Genomic DNA, 19875 nt, shown 5'->3' on the forward strand with positions numbered 1-19875 from the left:
CATACACACAGACCTAGGCTAAACCTGCAAATTCCACCTTTGTACAACTTAGCTTAAGGAATATATACATTTGAAATCAAGTACTCAAATGTAAAAAGGATCTCGCTTAAAAATTATAATGAAAAACAAATAAATAAAACATTTAAAAAAAAAATACAGTTTATCACTCTAGTTAAATAAGATTAATAACTATTTTTGTTTCTCCTCGTAGAGTCTAGTTCAGTTGCTGGGAGCTTGAAAGCAACAAATTGGGACAATAGTAGTTCTTATTAGCCATTAGTAATAGCTTTGGAAAGACACTTTGTTTGGGCTGAATTAAGACTTCACTTTGTCTATATGACAAAATGACGTGTGAGGAAAGCAGATCTGAAGATTTGTACAAAAATTACTATGTCACTGAAATTGGGTAAATCATTTCTGGTGTCCTCATCTGCTGACTGTAGCTGATAGGATGCAGGTAAAATGGGACACTTTTACAGTCCAGTTCTTGTGAAGCGTTCCCTTCAATTAGCTGCCAGGTCGGGCAGCTTGTAAGAAAAACTGCTGCATTAACATAACATTGAGACTTCTCGAGCATGCAGGCTCTGCTACGCGTGGCGTCTTATCAGTCCATTGCGTCTGCGTGCTGCTCAGTCCAATGAGCAACCTCGGTTTGTGCGTTTCCTCTGCTTTCTCTCGGCCCTGGAGCCTGAAGGTGGCCCTCAGGGCCCTCCCTCCATCTGCCGCTGTCACTAACGGTGCCGTCCACAGTGGAAAGCCGTCGCAGTGAGCTCAAAGGCAACGCCTTGCCTGCCCTTTGTCTTATTCTGCTCACTGGGTTATTTTTCCAGCTGGATAATACACTCATGTTCGAGCATTTGTTGTGTGACGTGATGTTTCACAGGTTTATTCACGGCCCTTTCCTCGTCTCAATACAGGGAATGCAGTTATTTTAGAAGATCCAACTGCTGGGCTGACACAACCTCCCAAAGAGCCTTTCAGAGCAGTTTGAATGCTGTTGAGATTAATGTGTCCTTCGGATGTAGTGCGGACTGTCATGGTAAATCAACATGGAGTTTAAAGGGTTTCTGGAGGGACTTGAATGCCTGACTTGTTACTGTTCATCAGTCATGATAGTAATTAGATGTTTGCCGCACAAACGGTTGACTGACACAGAGAATATTTAACCGCTAGTCCTATTTAAAAGCTTATCTTTACAAACCATCAACTCGATCTCCTAATTTAAGCATTCCCTTCAATCTCCCAAGTTTAGAGAGGCAGCATCTGCCGCTCTCACCCATCTTTGGGAAAGCTCAACCGTGGAGTTTTTCATTGTCTGAGTTTTTACTCTCCATATTTCTAAATTTGCAATGTAGCTCCCCTACTGGATCCAAAAGTCTGAACACTCCTATTAAAATACCTGATTTATGAGATGTAAAACAAGTCAAAATACATCAGGACTTTTTCCACCACCAATCTGATATATTTGCTTTATTATTCAACTAAAACCAAACCAGTATGTTGGAAAAAAAACTAAACCTGGTTGCATGAGTGTGCACACCCTTAAGTTAATATTTTGTTGAATTTGTTCCTTATTTGTTGCTGCAGTTTTGTGACATGATGTGTTTCTCTTAAGATTTTTTGTGCCAACTTATGTTGCCAGACAGGTTTTGTTTTAGTGATATCTTGATTCTTCAGGACTGGCACCAATCAGACTCGGTTGTGACTAGGGAAACTAGTTAATCAAAATTAAATCTTGATTTAACAAAGGGGCACTCTCTCTTTATTTACGTAATTTAACATGTAGTTTTTGACATAACAAGCTAAAAAAACAAACAAAATAAGCATAAATCCACACATTTCAACCCATTCATAAATGCAGAACTTTTTCTTAGTTTTTTTTATACAACAGTTTATAATCAATCATCATGGCCCAATTCAAACCAAAGCGAACAAAGGATAAACAATTAAATAAAACACAAGAAAATGCATTTCTAAAAATAAATAATTAAGAAAGAGATGATTCACGTTTATACTTCCAATGTAATTGTCCTTAATGAATTAAAGTAATTGATGAACGGTTGCCATATCTAAAAAAATTATCTGCTTTCCGTTTGAGCCTGTACATGATTTTTCCAGTTTCAAAATTTTTTGAAACATCTTTTAGCCAAAGTCCTGCATCTGTGCAATAAAGAAGTAAAGACAATAACATAGCAACAGCATTTTCTTTAACATAACTTCTGTACTAGAAGTCTTTCCAACCGTTGTTTTCCAAAAGATAGTGGAGGTTGAACTCAGTGTGGAGGTCCTGTTGTTGGCCGAGCAAATGCATCAAATTTAAATTAAACATTTTACCTTCCAAATATTCTCAGTGGAAATTATTTCTAGATCTTGTTTAAATCCTTTGGGCGGATTTTCAAACAAGCCATACATCATCACTACATCCTGCCTCCAACCTGTGAGGGCGGCTTGCCTGTATACAAGTCAGCTGTAACGACCTCATTTGGCGAATCAGGGGTGCAATAGAGACGGGCAGATTAAAAAAAAAACAAACAAAAAAAACACGCTGCATTGATCCTTTCACAAAATGCAAAAAAAAGGTGCCTTAATCCCACCTTGAAGTGTTTTGTGCAACAGGCTAGGTTTGCTTCAGTACAGGAGTGGATTTATCTTATTCACTAGGAAAGTAAAGGTGAGTGCTGTCTTGTAAATGTAGCACAAGATTTGAAAGGGATAAATTGACCAATGAGACCATTGTGTCTTGTAAAACCATATTTAGAGTTTATAATTTGATTCTCTAGTGCAGGAGTGTCCAGAATGCAGCCCAGGGGCCTTCTGTAGCGCCTGGACCTACTTTGTGCGGCGTCCAGATGAGTGATACTTAAATTTAACATTCATTTTTATACATTTTTCCCCCTCCAGTACAAGTAGTAAATGCAGAAGGATACTTTTTACTTTTAATTAGTGCAAAATTATTTCGAACATATTAAAATCTTCTTGCAATGTAAAATGTTTGGTACAAAACAAAGTATCGGTCTTTTAATAACCATGCATTCCCTTTCATTTTAAAGTAGATGGGACCACATCTAGAGAAGAAGGGGAAAACCTGCAGCAAATGGTCCTGACACCGGGAATCTGACCCAGATCAGCTGAATCAGAGGACTACGGCCTCTGCATATAATGAGGCAAATGTACAGTAAACTTTGGATCTATAACTGCAATGCCTAAAAATAGTGAATGCATAGTTTATTGACCAGTTAAAAAAAGTTTTATTCTTTTTTTTTTCCCTTTTGGCCCACGAGTACTTTTGACTTGATGATTTTTGCCCATGTGAAAATAAGTTTGGACACCCCTGCTCTTTTGTAGAAAGAGATTTTTTTTTTAGCTTGGGCTTTGCAAACCGAGTCTTAATGTACTTCAGGAGACGTTGTTGTCACATAGAGAGCAAATGACTTTCTTTTGTTTCTTTCTTGTAATGCATCACATCACCAGTCATTCATCTAGGTTGAAGAAGGTGTACATTGATGTGTATTTAATGGGTGGTGAGCAACATACCCACAGGCAGCTCAAAAACAGATCCTCATAGTATAGTTGGATTTGATCTCTTCTTTAAGCGTTTATAACTCTGCCTCAAAAAGGAACAAACATCACTGTGAAACACATTTTTGATGACGATACACTAAATTGATCATTTCTGTTTCTTCTCGTGTTTTGCGTTATTTTTTTGCCCTCAATGCCAGTTTAGAACAAATCTCTCCAAAATATAATAAAATGAAAAACGTTGACAATATCAAGAGGAGGCTCGTGATATTATGTTATTTACTTTATTACATGAAAAAAGGAAAGAAGGGAGAAAAAAATAAAACGAGTATAAAAAAAGTGCAAAAAAGGAAAAAAATAGGAGGGAAAAGTAAAAAAGTTTTACATTACATTTAGAGTTTTGTCTCGAGAAGAGTTAAAATTCCAAAGAAATGACTGAAGCAGTTCATGTGGAGTTGAACCAGTGATTAGGGAAGACCAGACCTAGTTAAGGAAACTGAGACGTGAGTCCCTGCCAGGAAGTGAGGAGACTCAACTGAGAGTGCATCCATGCCACCATCTGGCTTTTTTTTTTTTTTTTTAGATGCCTTGCTGAAAACAACAGTCCTCCCACTGCAGCCATATCTTAATCCCTTCTCTTTTTAACCCCTTACATTACCTATAAGGACATCATGAAAGCTGTATGTGACTTGCTGCGTCTCTTTCCTCACAGCTTACCCTCGGGGCCTTTCAGTTTTTACCCACCCTGCCAGACTGTAAAGCGAGTATATGAATGCATTAGGCTGCAGGCTGTTTCCATGGTGTTGTCTTATTTATTGAATATCAGCCCGCTGGCATCAAGGAGCAGAGTACCGGTCTTGGCTGCTATAAACATCTGTTATCATCCTGACAACACATCTTTACTCAGAGATTTAAAAAAAAAAAGTAGGCTTTGGGTGTATAAAACCAACCTAAAAATAAAACACTGTGTTTGTTCTGAGCCAGTCAGAAAAATAAAGAGGATGAGATTTCTGTTTCTGCTTTGCAAGCATTTACCTTTGCTAAATTAATTGCAATTTGTTGGTGAAATATTATGTTAATTTCAATTCTTACATACTCTAATAAGACTTTTGATGCTTGAGACAGCAGCTGACCATGCATTTTAATCAACAACAATATAATGTTTATATTTTCCATTGCGTACCAATCACAACAAAGCCTGTTTTTTTTTATATATATATATAACAGCCTATTACTGAAGTGCACATTTTATGCTAATGCAGGCTTACAGAGAGTGCAAAAAGAAGAAGAAGAAAAAAGATCCAATTCTTGAGATTTGATCCCCTTTGTGTTTTCATTCACAGCTGTCTGTATATGATTTAGGACTGAGAGATTTCTGTTCAGCACACAGACAGAGATGTATTTTGCATCAACAGCAGCACGACGACATGAGGGATTATAAGACGTTGTTGTATCCGAACGTCTGGACTTTTCTGCCAGTTCTTGGGGATATTAAATCCTAAGAATTATTTTAGAGAACTCCAATCAGAGACGCTCTGAAAGCATTCTTAAGCTCAGCAACTTAATGTCATTTGAGAGTCATTCAATGGAAGTTATGAAACAAATAGAAATGGACTTAAATGGGTCGTTGGCACCTTTGTTAATGCAATGCAATTTTCTGCTTTTGGAACCGTTTTCTTAAATCTATGTTTCTTGAAGCAAAGATAAAACAGACATTATAAGTTGAGAATAAACAACATTCTTTATTATTTATCATCGACGCAGGAACTGCCAGTAGTTAAATACATTTTACCCTTTAACTCACCCAGTTTTTCCAGATATATAATTATTTTACCACCACAAAAAATCCTTTTAAACTAAAGGAAACAATTTTTATTCTGTTTCTGTAGGTGATAATATCATATTTATGTATTTTCTTTTCCTACGTTTGGTTTGTTGAAAACATAGAAATGTGAACTTCACCACAAAGTTGAGAGAGAAACAGCTCAGCATCAGAGACCCTAAACATTATGATTGAATTATTTAAACACCTTTAATGCATGACTTTATAAGATGAATCTTTTAAAAGCAATATTAAAGCTATAATTAAACGTGGGGCGAAGATCGCACACGTGTGAAATCCCTAGAGAAGTGAAACTGCTAAATAAATAAATAAACAAACAACAACTGTTGGCTTTTAATGGCCCATCTGAGCTGTTCTTTTTCCAGGGTGGCTTTTAAAAACTAGAATTTCAATCACATGTTTGAGTTTGCTGTGGGTTAACTCTAATCATAACATGGCCAAGATAATACATACATGCTCAGAGATCCCCATTAACTTTTGGAAAACCATATTATGCCTTTGGAGCTACCAACTGGCTTCGGCCACAATTCTGGTTGGAGGTTTGATCTTTCTTGTGCTCAGAATTGGTATGGGAAATTCAACTTGGTTGGTTTCTCAGCATGGACCCATCTTATAATCATAGTTAGGAGATTTTCAAGAAGACTGGTGACTGGGCTGTTTTAGAAACTTAACCTGCTTTATCAATTACTGAGCCAGTGATGGCAAAAAGAAAAGTTTCAGTCTTTTAAGATTTTAATCTGAGGGAAGGTTAAAGCCCCTGGGTGTCCTCCTTTTGTTTGTTATTCCATACACATTGTGCAAAACATCAGTATCAGCAAAACAGAATCACAATTTCATGTTACCACCATTCTTGAAGGGCGGTACAGTATTCACATGTTTTAAAGCCTAACTTTAATTCCTTCAGTTAACAGCTCAACATTTGTCTAGCTTTTTCTTCTTCTTCCAGAAAGCATTGGATGTGACCATGTGGGCAAGCAATGAAGACTTCAGTCATACCTAAATGTCTTGATCTTTGACACTGGTCTTTCATTATTTTACAGTTCATATTGTTTTTTTGAGCCTCGTTCATTTCTAGGTGGTGGGAAGGTGACAATTTGAGTCAGAGGGTTGAAAGGTGGACACCATTGATTCACAATGATCCCAAGCAAACATAAAACGTTTTTTTTTTTTAAGATTTACATCAAAATATAATGAAATGGACTGGATTTGTATAACACTTTTTTAGTCCTCTCAACCACTCGAAGTGGTAAGCCACATTCACCCAGTTACACTCACTAACTCACATATCCATACACCTGTACACAGATCACTAGGCAACTTGGGGTTAAGTGCCTTGCCCAAGGACACATTGACATGTGACAAAGTAATCACACCCAGAACCTTCCAATTGCAAGACAATTACTCTACGCACTGAGTCCCAGTCACCAACAAACCAATAAGAACAATTTTATTTAATTTTTTTCACTTGGCTGTCAGAATCCAGAATTGTGTTTAATAGTATATGGATGTTATGCTTTTCATATGTATGTTTGCACTTATTTATTACTTACTTCTGAAGGTGGCAGTTGCCATAATTTATTTCATGCTTGCATGATAACAATAAGTCTATTCTATTCTATTCTATTCTAACAAATTTGTAGGTTGAAATAATAAAGTTGTCAACTACAAATCAAACACACTTAGAATGTATGCATGGGTTCTGTTATATATATTATCTAATATATATTTCTTTATTTTTTATTTTTTTTGCACACGCATTTTCTTCAATGCTGAGAAGGAGAAGGCTGTAATCTTTTTGTCTTGTGCTTAAGAAAGCAATAATTGTTTCCATTTTTTTTCTACCAAAATGTTGATTTTAGCTTTACTGTGTATTTAGTCTTTCGTTTGTATTTGATTAGATGTTTTTATATTAAATTATATGTGTAATTTTCTAATTCACTGTTTTTCTGTTAGTTGCTTTCTCATTACTTTTTTATATTCTATCTTATAAAATAATTTTTATGTACTCATATCTGGCTGCAAATAAACGATAGTAATTTACAGGAGACAAGGGAGTAAGTCACCCGCGCCGCCACTCAGGAAAAGTAGCGCTTAACCCTCCGCAGCAGTAGGGGGCGAAGTCGAGCTTTAAGCAACGAGAGAATCAGAAGAAAGCTTGTACTTCCCCACGTGTTCAACATGTCTACTCAGAGTAAAACAGCGCAGGGAGAATAAATTGACTGTTTAACGCCGTTTTGGTTCGTAAACTGTTTTTATATTACATCTAACCGCGGGCTGTAAAGACACCAAAGCGACAGGATGGCTCAGAGAAAGAAGAAGCTGACGAAGAAGAAGAGGCACCCAGCTAACAGGGAGCAGGAGGCTGACTCTGACAACGGGGACTTTGAGCTGGCTGCTGAAATTAAAGACGATGATTCTGTGAGTCTGAAGGCTTTAAGACTTTTCTTTTCCTGTTCTTGGGAAAAACAAAGCATTAAACTGAAATATGCGCATCGCGATACCTGAACCGGACCTTGTGCTCACTGCCGTATGTCCGTCAGGGGGTATAGCTCAGTGGTAGAGCATTTGACTGCAGATCAAGAGGTCTCCGGTTCAAATCCGGATGCCCCCTTGTTTTAATTTTGTCATTTGTTATTACAGACAGTTGGTTATAGTTGTTTCTGGTCATTTTCTAAAAATAAATAAATACTTGCTTGCATTTTTAGCATGCAGTTACAAGACGACATCCATTATTGTTTAACTGATAAGCTTCGATCCCCCTGCAGCAAACAGTGATGCGTAATTAACTCTCTATAATCAAGACACCATCAAGGAGGACAATTTACTAGATTACCTCTAGAGATCATGTAGTACAACGTAGTTGCGAATACTTTAAAAGTCGTTTTCACATTTTGTATCCATTCTACTGTCTGAATATATACACTAAAAGATTAAGTATCAACTTAAAGATACTGTAGATATTCTTTCTTCCTCTGGCAGGCTAAAATAGAGAACATTTCAATACAAACAGAGCCTTGCAAAAGTATTCATACCCTTTTGACTTGTTCATATTGGTCTCAAACCTCAAATTATTTCATTTGGAATTGAATTTAATCTAGATACAAATCTAAAAAGTCAATATGTAACCGTAATTAATTCTTGGTATGATTTGATTTACTTAGAGCTGGAAGCCTCTACTGGGATGTGCAGTTTTGCACGCATGGAGCCTGAAATGTTCTCCCTTTGTTCTTTGCAACTAGCCGAAAAACAGTAAAATCGGATGGAAAGTGTAAGCGAATGTGAATTTTTTAGGGCTGGGCAACGATTAAAATATTTAATCGCATAATTTGCCTGATTAATCGCGATTAATCGCATTGTATTTACAAACTCCAAGAATGAATTCAAAAGTAGTGTAAAGAGCACTTTTATTTTAATGTTCTGCTGCCATATGAACAAAAGTGTTGTAACATTTGTAGCACTTATCAGTAACACATATTTAGTGTAAAGCTCAACTTAAACATGTAAAACAAAAAATAGCAATAATAATAAATTAAAGCTTATTGCCACTGACAGGGAATTCTCTTTATGGGGAAAAAATCTACCAAAAACAGGCAATTTCTGAGGTAACAGCAGGGAGCAGCATTACCATTTTATGTTCAATACCAAAGTTTAACTTGGCAGTGGTTACAACTAACTTGTTTCTGTCATATTTGTTGCTGGAAGAACTTTAAACTGAAATGCTTGCTAACTCGATATGCTTGCGTTGCTTGCGTTTATTTGACGTTGACACGCGGTTTTTTGTTGTTGCTTTCTCGCGTGCATATAGTGAATGGCAGGGAAAAACAGGCAAAAATACATGGATACTTTGAAACGAGAAGCGACTTCACCGACGGCGTCGATGCAGACTCCGCTCCGCACAAAACTTGTTCCGTTCGCCAACTCACCGCCTCGCCTAAGCAAATTCTTGCGGGAAACACCGCCTTCCGCATGTCAGCTGTGTTTTTTTCCGGCCAGCACCTTTCTTCCTCTGAATCCGAGGTTTGGCTGACAGCGAGGTTGTTGGCGTATTATCGCCACCTACTGTTCTGATTCAAACCCCTACACCGCAGCAACAGACCTTCACAAAATAAAAGCATGTGAGCAACATGCGTTAATGCGCGTTAAAGAAAATATCGGCGTTAATAGTCTAATGAGTTAACGCGAAATTAACGCGTTAACTTGCCCAGCCCTAGAATTTTTATTTTTAGACAATAGGTCTTTACGGTGTCCGTGTTTGAGATGGTGCGATCGCAAAGGACTGCTTGGATGAAGTATTCAAGAGGATACAAAATGTCAAGTATCAGAGGTTCGCCCTGGTCATAACTTTAGTGTATTTGTTCCCGTGGATGGGCTGTAACTACCCTTAATGCTCATCTGATGCATGTTTAGGATCGATAACCTGCAGGAAGGCGTGCCTCCTCAGTAATCTCCAGCCGCTTGCGTCATGCAACAGGTCTCCTTGCATCCTTCATCCTTCTCCAGCTTCCTTGTCCCCGCTGCCAGCCTGACGCTGCCGCCACACATGGATGTTGAGTCCAGCGTTATATATGCGTCACTGCTATGCATGCAGCCAGAAAGATGAGTTTTGCTCTCATGTGACTTTTCCCAAACATTTCCTAGGGGGCTTTTAGCATACCTTAAACAGGACTAATGACTTTCTTCATTGTTTTTCTTCTTGCCACTCTTCCATAATGCCGGATTGGCGTAGTAGATGACCGGCTGCTGTAGTGGTTGGGCTACCCTTTCTGTTTTGGATCTGTTGGATCGAACGGCGCTCCGTGAGATTGTCGGAGCTCCTCCTTGAAGGTGTTCGTTCACTAATGTTCTTCAGCACAACTTTGCCGAACGGCCGGATTCTCACTGGGATCGTATCGCACACAGGTGGAGCTGATTCCACTGGACTATATTAGGGTTAAAGGGGCTGAACGCGCTTTTATTTTTGGGGTTTATTTGCAAAATAATATGTAAAAACAAGTATCTCTTTCATTTCAGTCCACTGTTCTACTCTGTGTCAGTCAGTCACATTAAATCCCAATAACATACATGCAAATATGAGGTTGTGGTGTGAAAAAAAAAATGGTTTCAAGGTGGATGAATACTTTTTGTAAGGCACTGTATAATATTTATATTTCCGGTTGTCGCTCAGCCTTTGTGAAATTTTGCCTGGTTCTCCAGTTTTATACCCTCGTACCTTGTAGCTCCATGTTTTTTTAACAAGCGGTGGGCGTGTTGTCTCGCTGATTTCTACAGCCAGGGAGGAAACTGCCACGCTTCCCCGTGGCATCAGATTGCACGTCGGACGTGGAGCCCGACACCAGGGAGCTCGTCCGAGCCCAGAACAAGAAGAAGAAGAAGTCCGGGGGGTTTCAGTCCATGGGTGAGTTTTACAGTCAGTTGCTTTTCCCTGCTTTTTGCTTGTGGTTTAAAAAAAAACAAAAAACAGACGTCTTATTAAACTGCATCCGCATAGTTTGCCAACTTTATATTTAATTCCAGGTCTCAGCTTCCCAGTTTATAAGGGCGTCATGAAGAAGGGTTACAAAGTCCCTACTCCCATTCAGAGGAAGGTATGTCGGTAATATCCGTGGATGATGCTGCGAAACATCTGTGACATTCTTGACGCCTCATTGCTGCTCTCCACCTCGTCAGACCATTCCTGTGATTCTGGACGGGAAGGACGTAGTAGCCATGGCGAGGACAGGCAGCGGGAAGACAGCCGCGTTCCTGGTGCCCATGTTTGAGAAACTGAAGGCCCCTCAGGCCAAAACGGGAGCCAGGGCTCTCATCCTGACCCCCACCAGAGAATTGGCCCTCCAGACCATGAAGTTCACAAAAGAGGTCTGTTGGATTTGTGCTAAAGTTTTCAAGATGGCTGCTGTGTTTTTTTGTTTTTTGGAAATATGAAGTGCTGCTCTTTCATAATGTTTACTCTGATTTTTTTTTTATTTTTTTGCTGTTAGTTGGGTAAATTCACACGCCTGAAGACTGCTTTAATTCTTGGTGGAGACAGGTTTGCAACTTCTCACTTATATAGTTTTTTTTTTTTTTTTACCTTTTTTTTTTTTTTTCAATACTTGGTAACAGTAAATATCTCCTCTGTTTCCAGCATGGAGGATCAGTTCGCCGCTCTTCATGAAAACCCAGACATGTACGTTTTTGAACGTAGCACTCACGTTTTCTCCTATTTGCATGCTTTAAAAATAAAAAAGAAGCAAAAACACGTGATCTCCTCTCCGCCTACAGAATTATCGGCACCCCTGGCCGTCTCATGCATGTCATCACGGACATGAACCTGAAGCTGCACAGCGTGGAGTATGTGGTGTTTGATGAGGCCGACAGGTGAGCTACGGTCCCTTTCAAAAGGAGCCGCGCCTCAGTAATTGGATTTATTTTGGAGTTTATTGTGATAGTAATTATGAAGTAACAATGAACCTTTTAGTTTGGGAAATGTTTTCAGAAATAAAAATCTGAAAAGGCGTCTCCAGCTGGTTTGCACTTCTGGACGCTGAACTTTTTGTCCACTCTCCTCTGATAACATTTCAATAATTGCACAAATCTGATGGCGCCCACTAAGGCGGTTCATGCAGCTATGCCGTATTTTTCGAACCATAAGGCGCACCTGATTATAAACCGCATTACATATTCTTCCTAACTGTGTAATATCACTCCGTCCCTCTGGTAAGGTGACCAGACGTCCCTGATTTCTGGGGACAGTCCCTGTTTTGGATGACCTGTCTCTGGAAATGTCCCCGATTTCGTTGTATCATGATGGAGTAAAAAGTTTAGGCAACAAGGGGTATTTACCCGGTCTTGCTGCTGTCCCAACGCATAAGAGTTTTACCGAACGAACCTTCCCCAGGCAGAGATTCTGTGCTTAACAAAATCAGAGACGTCTCTAGTTTTCATAAGAGAAATCAAATCTGGTCGCCTTACACAGCTCTCTCCTGAGAGGTAGCGCTATCCGTCTGCCGGTAGGACCGAGTAGTTGGACGACACTGCCCTGTTTCTAACATAAGGCCAAAATAAACGTAACTTTTATATTGAATTAACTTACTAGGTTTACTGTTGCTAGTGTGTACTGCGGGCGGGGGCTGTCTTACATGAATGCACTTCTAGTTTTGACATTACAGTCAGGCAGCCTTGTAGACAGCTCAGGGGTCCAATCAGCTAGTGACACAGTGTACCGTAATACTCCGAATGTCTATTCAACGGAGTGGCTTCATTGCTAACTAAAGGCGTACTTAAACATTTCAACAGATTTTTGAGCACATTGTACCATATTAAATTGCTCAGTAAGCACAGAGGTAATCATATATATACATTTTTGAGAAAATTTAAGGATTTTAAGCGCGCCTTATAGTACTAGAAATATGGTACATAAAAAGGAAATTTATAAAGGTGAAAGTTTAACGAATTCTAGGCCTTTTAAAAAAAGGCTTCTTAAAATGGAAATGTACGGCACATCACAAATATCAATCTTTTATCGGCCACCTATTTTTGGTTTTAATTAAATCCGACAGTAAATAGGGCCACAGACATCCAGTGAGTTTTACTCAGAAGTTTTACTTAGTTTTACTCAGAAGTTTTAGTAAACTTGGCTAAATAAAGCAAATGCTTTAGAAGATTAACTTATGTCCTGTTCTTGTTGCATAAAATATACACAGCAACCATCATGACAGTTGGCAGAAACGGAATGGACCCAAAGAATTTGGGTTTTTATTTTTATTTTTCCTTTTTTTAAACCGGGCGATCATGCGATGGCCCGTTTGGGTTAAGCTTCACAGTGACGTAAAAATATCTCTCCTTCAGAAATCAGACTGATTTGTTGGTTTTGTTCAAGTGTGTGTTTTGTTTATTGTTGAGCAGGTAAAAAATGAAGCAATAAAATGGTAAAAAAAAAAATAAACATTTTTAGTAATAGAGGGAAAACAAATCAACGGTTTGCGGTCACTTTAGATAGGACTGTTTTGGTCCCCATTGGCAAAACTTTCGGTCATCACTGATGTAAAGCGTTGTGTTGCCCTGGCTGTACGGTTGGGAGTCACTGCTCTGCTGGAAGGTCAGCTTGTGTTGCACTTTAAGGCATTTTGTGGCCTCCAGCAGGTTTTTTCCTCCCCGAATGATCCGTGTTTAGCTCTCGACTAAAAGCGTTCCCGCTGTATGATGCAGCCGCCACCGTGCTTCACAGTAGGAAGGCTGCTTTGCTTCGTGTGTAGGCCAAAGAGTGGAGTCTCGTTGTGGGACAAGTAAAATCTAGGAGGGCATTTGAGTTGGCAGGAGAGCAGATTCTTTGACTGTAGATGAAGGGTTTGGTTAAAGACACCAGAATTTACTAGAAATTAGTTTAGCTAAGTTTAGTTCTCTCTAATGGACATTATTCAAGCTTCAAATCCACTTAGTTTCTTAGTCACTTAGTCTATTGCATTGAACAGATTTAAGCGTGAGCTTGTTTTGTTTTTACAGCTGAAGCCGACTTGTGCCTGTGTGTGAGCCGTGTTTCCCCCCTCTTGCTCTTCTCAGGTTGTTTGAAATGGGTTTTGCCGAGCAGCTTCAGGAAATCATCCGCAGGCTTCCAGACACCAGGCAGACCCTCCTGTTCTCTGCCACTCTGCCTAAACTGTTGGTGGAGTTCGCCCGAGCCGGTGAGATCCCCAGCCTCTCTCTTTCTCTTCTCTAGATCGCGCTGTATCATCCAAAGTTAGTTATGGCCTGAAAAAAATAAACAAAACTCTTGTTTCCAGGGCTGACGGAACCTGTGCTGATTCGCCTGGACGTTGATTCAAAGCTCAGCGACCAGATTAAGGTGAGTGAGGGAGTCGATAACGGCCATGTTTCCATGATGCTCCAAACACATGTTGTGGCTGACGATGAGTTTCTGCTCTGATGTTTAACTCACCGAGTCGTTGAGTCTGTGTCCAGCTCTCTCCTAACGCTTTACTGTCTTTTCCTCTGTCAGCTGTCGTTCTTCCACCTGCGCGTGGACGACAAGCCAGCGCTGCTGCTGCACCTCCTGAGGAACGTGGCGAAGCCTCAGGAGCAGACGGTGGTTTTTGCTGCCACCAAGCATCATGTGGAGTACCTGAAGGAGGTGAAGGGCTTTCTCATGGATTTACTGTACAGTGTTTGTAGTGTAGTTGACCTAATGCTGAACAATTGCTTATTGCTCCTTTAATAAACTAACATTTATTACTACATAAACACACAAAAGCACCAAAACTAGGGAAGGTTCCCATTCCTAGTTTGTAGTACAGTCCTATTCTAGTTTTTAGCTTGCTTTTCATTGAGGCTGATACTTAGTTGTTAGGACTTTACTAATATTTTAAAGAGCAACTTTCTGGGCTCTTAAATGAAACTTGTCTTCTACATTATCTGTGAAAGTATAGAATTAGATTAAGATCCTCCCAGGAAAAGCATGGAGGTAGATAGTTGGGTTTCTGGGAAAATGTTTATTTTCATCCATAAATCCCTCTGTCCGAGCCCTTTCCTACTTACATCTCTCTGTCCTTTGGTCTGACTTTCTTTTCAACCTTTCAGTGTTTTCCATCCATCCATCCATCCATCCATCCATTTTCCTTCTGTCCATTAATTTCCTTTCTTTTCTGTCCACTTCCTTCCTTCCTTCCTTCCTTCCTTCCTTCCTTCCTTCCTTCCTTCCTTCCTTCCTTCCTTCCTTCCTTCCTTCCTTCCTTCCTTCCTTCCTTCCTTCCTTCCTTCCTTCCTTCCTTCCTTCCTTCCTTCCTTCCTTCCTTCCTCTTTATATCTGTCCAATTCCTTTCCTGTTTCCATCCATCCATTTTCCTTCTGTCTATCATCCATCCCCTTCCGGCCATCCGTCCGTCCATTAATTTCCTTTCTTTTCTGTCCAATTCCTTCCTTCCTTCCTTCCTTCCTTCCTTCCTTCCTTCCTTCCTTCCTTCCTTCCTTCCTTCCTTCCTTCCTTCCTTCCTTCCTTCCTTCCTTCCTTCCTTCCTTCCTTCCTTCCTTCCTTCCTTCCTTCCTTCCTTCCTTCCTTCCTTCCTTTTTATATCTGTCCAATTCCTTTCCTGTTTCCTTCCTTCCATCCATCCATTTTCCTTCTGTCTCATCCTTTCCCTTCCTTCCGTCCGTCCGTCCTTCCGTCTGTCCATTAATTTCCTTTCTTTTCTGTCCAATTCCTTCCTTCCTTCCTTCCTTCCTCTCTCTTTATATCTGTCCAATTCCTTTCCTGTTTCCATCCATCCATTCATCCATCCATCGATTTTCCTTCTGTCTCATCCATCTCCTTCCTTCCTTCCTTCCTTCCTTCCTTCCTTCCTTCCTTCCTTCCTTCCTTCCTTCCTTCCTTCCTTCCTCTTTATATCTGTCCAATTCCTACGTTCCTCCCTCTCTCTTTTGATCCATCTGTCCAATAATTCTGACATAAGTGTGTAAGAACCTTGTTGAAAGGACAAAGTCTTGATTCCTGAATACAGCTAACAGTAAAACCTGCTCTGCTCTCCAGCTGTTGTCTTCAGAAGGCATAGAGTGCGCCTACATCTACAGCGCCCTCGATCAGACTGCCAGGAAGATCAACATCGGGAAGTTTGTGCACAGGAAGGCCATGGTGCTTCTCGTCACCGACGTTGCAGCTCGTGGTATAGACATCCCCCTGCTGGACAACGTCATCAATTACAACTTCCCTTCCAAAGCTAAACTCTTCCTGCACAGAGTCGGTTGGTACTTCAGGCCTTGACCTCATATCTTTTTTATTTTTTATTTTTCACTCACGTATTAGCCGGATGTTGAGGCCTGGATGATTAAACCATCTCTTTTCTTTTCCAATTAGGCCGTGTGGGGCGTGCAGGTCGCAGTGGTACAGCGTACAGCATGATATGTCCAGATGAGATGCCTTACGTCTATGATCTTCACCTCTTTCTTGGAAGGCCTGTTCAGTTTGCTACAGCTGGCCAGACGCAGGGTAAATGCCGCAGAAGGCCTTTCAGCACGATAGAAACCATTGCTGCTTAAAGCTTTAATAGTTCTCCATTTATTTATTTTTTATTTCCAGATTCAGACGGCCTGTTTGGAAGAGTTCCTCAGATTATCTTGGACGATGAAGGCTCCCACCTGATCACCGCTCACGAAAACTCCCTGGACCTGCAGAACCTGCACCGCGTGTCCGAGAACGCGTACAAGCAGTACCTGAAGTCCAGACCGAACCCCTCTCCTGAGTCGATCAGACGGGTGAAAAGCACCGACGTGTCCAGCATGGCCGTCCACCCGTTACTCGGTCAGTTAGAGAGGGAGGTGCTAGTTTTAAAACGGGCTCAGACCTCAGCGTGATCCATGAAGCTTGAGCTTTTTAAAAAATGTTCTTCCAGGTTCTGGTTTGGAGAAAAACGAGCTGGAACGCCTTCAACTGGTTGACGCAATCAAGAGCTACAAGTCCAAATCTGTGAGCTCCCTTCTGGTGTTGCTTAAATCAGGAAGTTGCTGCTAACCGATGCCCTAAAATAAACCCTTTTTGTCCTTTTTCCATTTAGACTATTTTTGAAATTAACTCCAACAGCAAGACGCCTGCAAGTGAGGTGATGCGGAAGAAACGCTCAAAGGACAAGCAGGTGGTGGAGAAGTTCAAGAAGCACAGAGAGGGCATGGCATCGAAAGGCAGGCAGCAGCTTCCTGTCATCCCCCGGGATGCTGCTGGAGACGGCGCCGAGGCTCAGGGAAATGGAAAAGAGGACGCCGATCTGCAGGTATCAGTACAGATCCTTCAAATAACACTCTGAGCTTTGCAGAAACGTGCATGAGGTGAACAATTTAAAAAAAGAAGCGTCCAGGTTTCTTTTCAACTGTCTTAAAATGACGCGTATCATTAGTAGTTTTCCACGTCTGGATAAGAATAGAAAGCCAAGAAATTATATGTGGAAAGCTTCAGTTTCCAGTCTTTATTCTATTTGTAACTATGCTTTAAACGTCAACTAATACTTAAATATTATTTGTTTGAGATTTGCTACATCATCAGTTTGCTTTGATATTTTAACCATAATCATATGATTTTTCACCATGATTTTGAGTTGCTGAATTAGAAAAAAACAAACTCAAAGCTTAAAGCACACAGGAATCAAAGGGCTATTTCACTTGTTTTTTTGGGGGGGGGATTCTAGACAACTAGAACTAGCTGTGGTATAGATGGCAATAAACAAAGCTTTGATATTGCTATTCTTTCATATTTTCAGAAACAGAATAAAGTTTCTGGCTCAGATGGTGATTGGGTTTTGAAGACCCCCCCCCCCCCCACCCCCAATATTTCCAAATAAGATTTGGAAATATTGATGGAAAAATGTAGAAGGTTAAATGTGGAAAAAGGATGCCGTTTTGAAATGGAATATCTGTAGGAACCCTGAAAATAACGTTAGTGACGCAAATAATTTGTTGACTCAGACTTGAACAGGGTATTTTTTGGGTGATCTATGTCTTTATGGGCCTAGCTTGTCTGCTCGGAGCCCCTGAGAGCGACTTATGGTTTGACAAATGTTTGTAGAAGCATTCTTGGGGCCTAGGCTGGATTTTAATCACCTGTAGCCATTGAAGTGAGCAGAAAAACCTGAATTCAGTGGTTTGGTACTATGCCACCTGTTCCTCCGGTGCAACACTGACCACCTCTCTAATTTTGAGCGGACATTAGAGAGGTTAAGAGTGGCTCTTACTAAATTCATATTTGGATATCAGATTTTAACATTTGATTCATACTTTCCATCATTTACTCCTGAATGTGGAGAGATGATGTGTCTGTTTTGATGTAGTTTACTGCATAGTTGTAAACAGATTTATTCCTGCATCCAGAAAAGCAAGTTCAAAGCAAAATGCAGGGGAAAATGAAAAGGTCATTAGAAATGGGTAACCATGAGATGTTTTACACTCTGGGTTTATCATATTAAAAGAAATTTAAAAAATCAGCTTTTTATCTCAACTACCGTAGCCAACACCTTTTGGGAGATTTTTACATGCAATTCTTAATGTCTCCACCAGGGGGTGTTCTCAGAAGTGGTCGGTGTCAAGAGAAAGAACCTGCAGGAAGATGGAGAAGGTCTGCAGAGCAAGAAGAGCAGGGAAACGGGCAAAGACGAAGAGTATTACATCCCCTACAGACCTAAGGACTTCAACTCTGAAAGAGGGTGAGCGGTAGTGCATCCATTTAAATGTTTGTTTTATCTACCTTTAAGGCAGAATGTGTTGTATTAGAGTAAATGCTGTCCTGTTCTGTCCCCAGATTAAGCCTCGGTGAAGACGGCACTCACTTTGAACAGCAAGCCTCCTCGGCCGTCCTCGACCTCATGGGAGACGAGGGCGACCGTTTAAAGCAGCACCAGAAGATTATGAGATGGTGACTAACATAAAACCTTAGTGTCTCCTTTACCTCATGTTTCTGATTTTTACCAGTTCACAATCTGACTTGGTGTGTTTTTTTTACATGTAGGGACCGAAAGAGGAAGCGTTTTGTGAGAGAGTCAGGAAAGGAGGAGCAAAACAAGAAGATCAGAACCGAGAGCGGACAAATTGTGAACAACAAGAAAAGGAAAAACTTGTATCCTTTGAACAAAGTTTCCATTCGTGAACTTGTTGCTATCGTGGTTTTAGCTGCATTATGAAGACGTTATGCCGCTTGACGACCTGTCAGTTATGAGGAATGGAAGAAGAAATACAAAGTGGATGATGCAGGATCTGGTTCGGATGGAGAAAGAGGTGGAAGAAAGAGACCGGCAAGAGGTAGGGCGGCATCACAAATGTTTTACCGATCGACGGCAGAATGAAAACGTTACATCCTCCATTTAATGTTCCCCGCAGGCCGTGGCCACCGTGGCCCCAGCTCCCACAGCCCCGCGACACCTCAGGTGACGGCCGGCGGCCGCAGGATCCGCTCGGAGCTGAAGACGAGCTCGCAGATCCTGAAGCAGCGCAAGATACAGCACAAGCAGCAGTTCCTGCAGGGCGGCGGGATGAAGAAAGTCCGCGGCAGGAACAAACAGTGGCTCGGAGAGGTGAAGAAGTCGGGCTTCGGTCGTGGCGGCCAGAAGAAGGGCAAGATGAGGAAGAGACTGTGAGGGAGGGACGTGTGCAGAGGGCTGACTACACCATGATGAGCGTGATGAGGAGCTCTATGAGTCTCCCGTGTTTTTTAATAGTTCTCACGGTGAAGTTTGTAACCCTGAACCGTGACGTGATCTGGGGTGATAAAGGCCTTACGGGCCGGCAGGTGTCTGTCACCTTACAGCTTCCTGACTCCAGAGAGAAATCCAGTGAGATGGACTCCTGTAAAGCTTAATAACTGTTGAAACTGTGGGTTTTGTTAATGATGGCCAAATACATGGAAAGAGGCAATATCCAGTGTCTTGTCTTCATTATCATTGGAAATGTGCAGTGGTGGCCCGGTGGGTAGAGGGCGAGCAAGACCCTCAGCCCCAGAGCGCCCCCTAGGGGCTGCACAGTGGCAGCCCACTGCTCCTTAAAGGGTGGGTTAAAGGCAGGGAATAGGT

The 19875-nt window shown here is 40.9% G+C and overlaps 1 protein-coding gene and 1 non-coding gene across 2 annotated transcripts; both read left to right on the forward strand.

The window, feature by feature from the left end:
* The first annotated feature begins 7660 nt into the window (after window positions 1–7660).
* Window positions 7661–19443, forward strand: ddx54 (DEAD (Asp-Glu-Ala-Asp) box polypeptide 54). The gene is made up of 20 exons (XM_012869202.3): window positions 7661–7780; window positions 10631–10757; window positions 10877–10947; window positions 11030–11218; window positions 11341–11390; window positions 11487–11528; window positions 11624–11719; window positions 13901–14022; window positions 14122–14183; window positions 14337–14468; window positions 15861–16071; window positions 16185–16316; window positions 16407–16628; window positions 16720–16793; window positions 16882–17094; window positions 18371–18516; window positions 18612–18725; window positions 18819–18926; window positions 19020–19108; window positions 19187–19443. The coding sequence occupies exons 1-20, from the start codon at window positions 7661–7663 to the stop codon at window positions 19441–19443; spliced, it is 2577 nt and encodes an 858-aa protein (XP_012724656.2).
* Window positions 7902–7973, forward strand: trnac-gca. The gene has a single exon. It is a non-coding gene; the product is annotated as a tRNA-Cys (tRNA).
* Window positions 19444–19875: the final 432 nt, after the last annotated feature.

The sequence above is a fragment of the Fundulus heteroclitus genome, chromosome 8 (assembly GCF_011125445.2).
Source record: "Fundulus heteroclitus isolate FHET01 chromosome 8, MU-UCD_Fhet_4.1, whole genome shotgun sequence".
NCBI classification, from domain to species: domain Eukaryota; kingdom Metazoa; phylum Chordata; class Actinopteri; order Cyprinodontiformes; family Fundulidae; genus Fundulus; species Fundulus heteroclitus.

Bases quoted from the DNA above. Each gene is read 5' to 3' on its own strand.
- ddx54 (XM_012869202.3), top strand. From the start codon at position 7,661: ATGGCTCAGAGAAAGAAGAAGCTGACGAAGAAGAAGAGGCACCCAGCT. The intron at 7,781-10,630 runs GTGAGTCTGAAG...TGATTTCTACAG, and splicing joins AAATTAAAGACGATGATTCT to CCAGGGAGGAAACTGCCACG. The intron at 11,391-11,486 runs GTTTGCAACTTC...CTCTGTTTCCAG, and splicing joins TTAATTCTTGGTGGAGACAG to CATGGAGGATCAGTTCGCCG.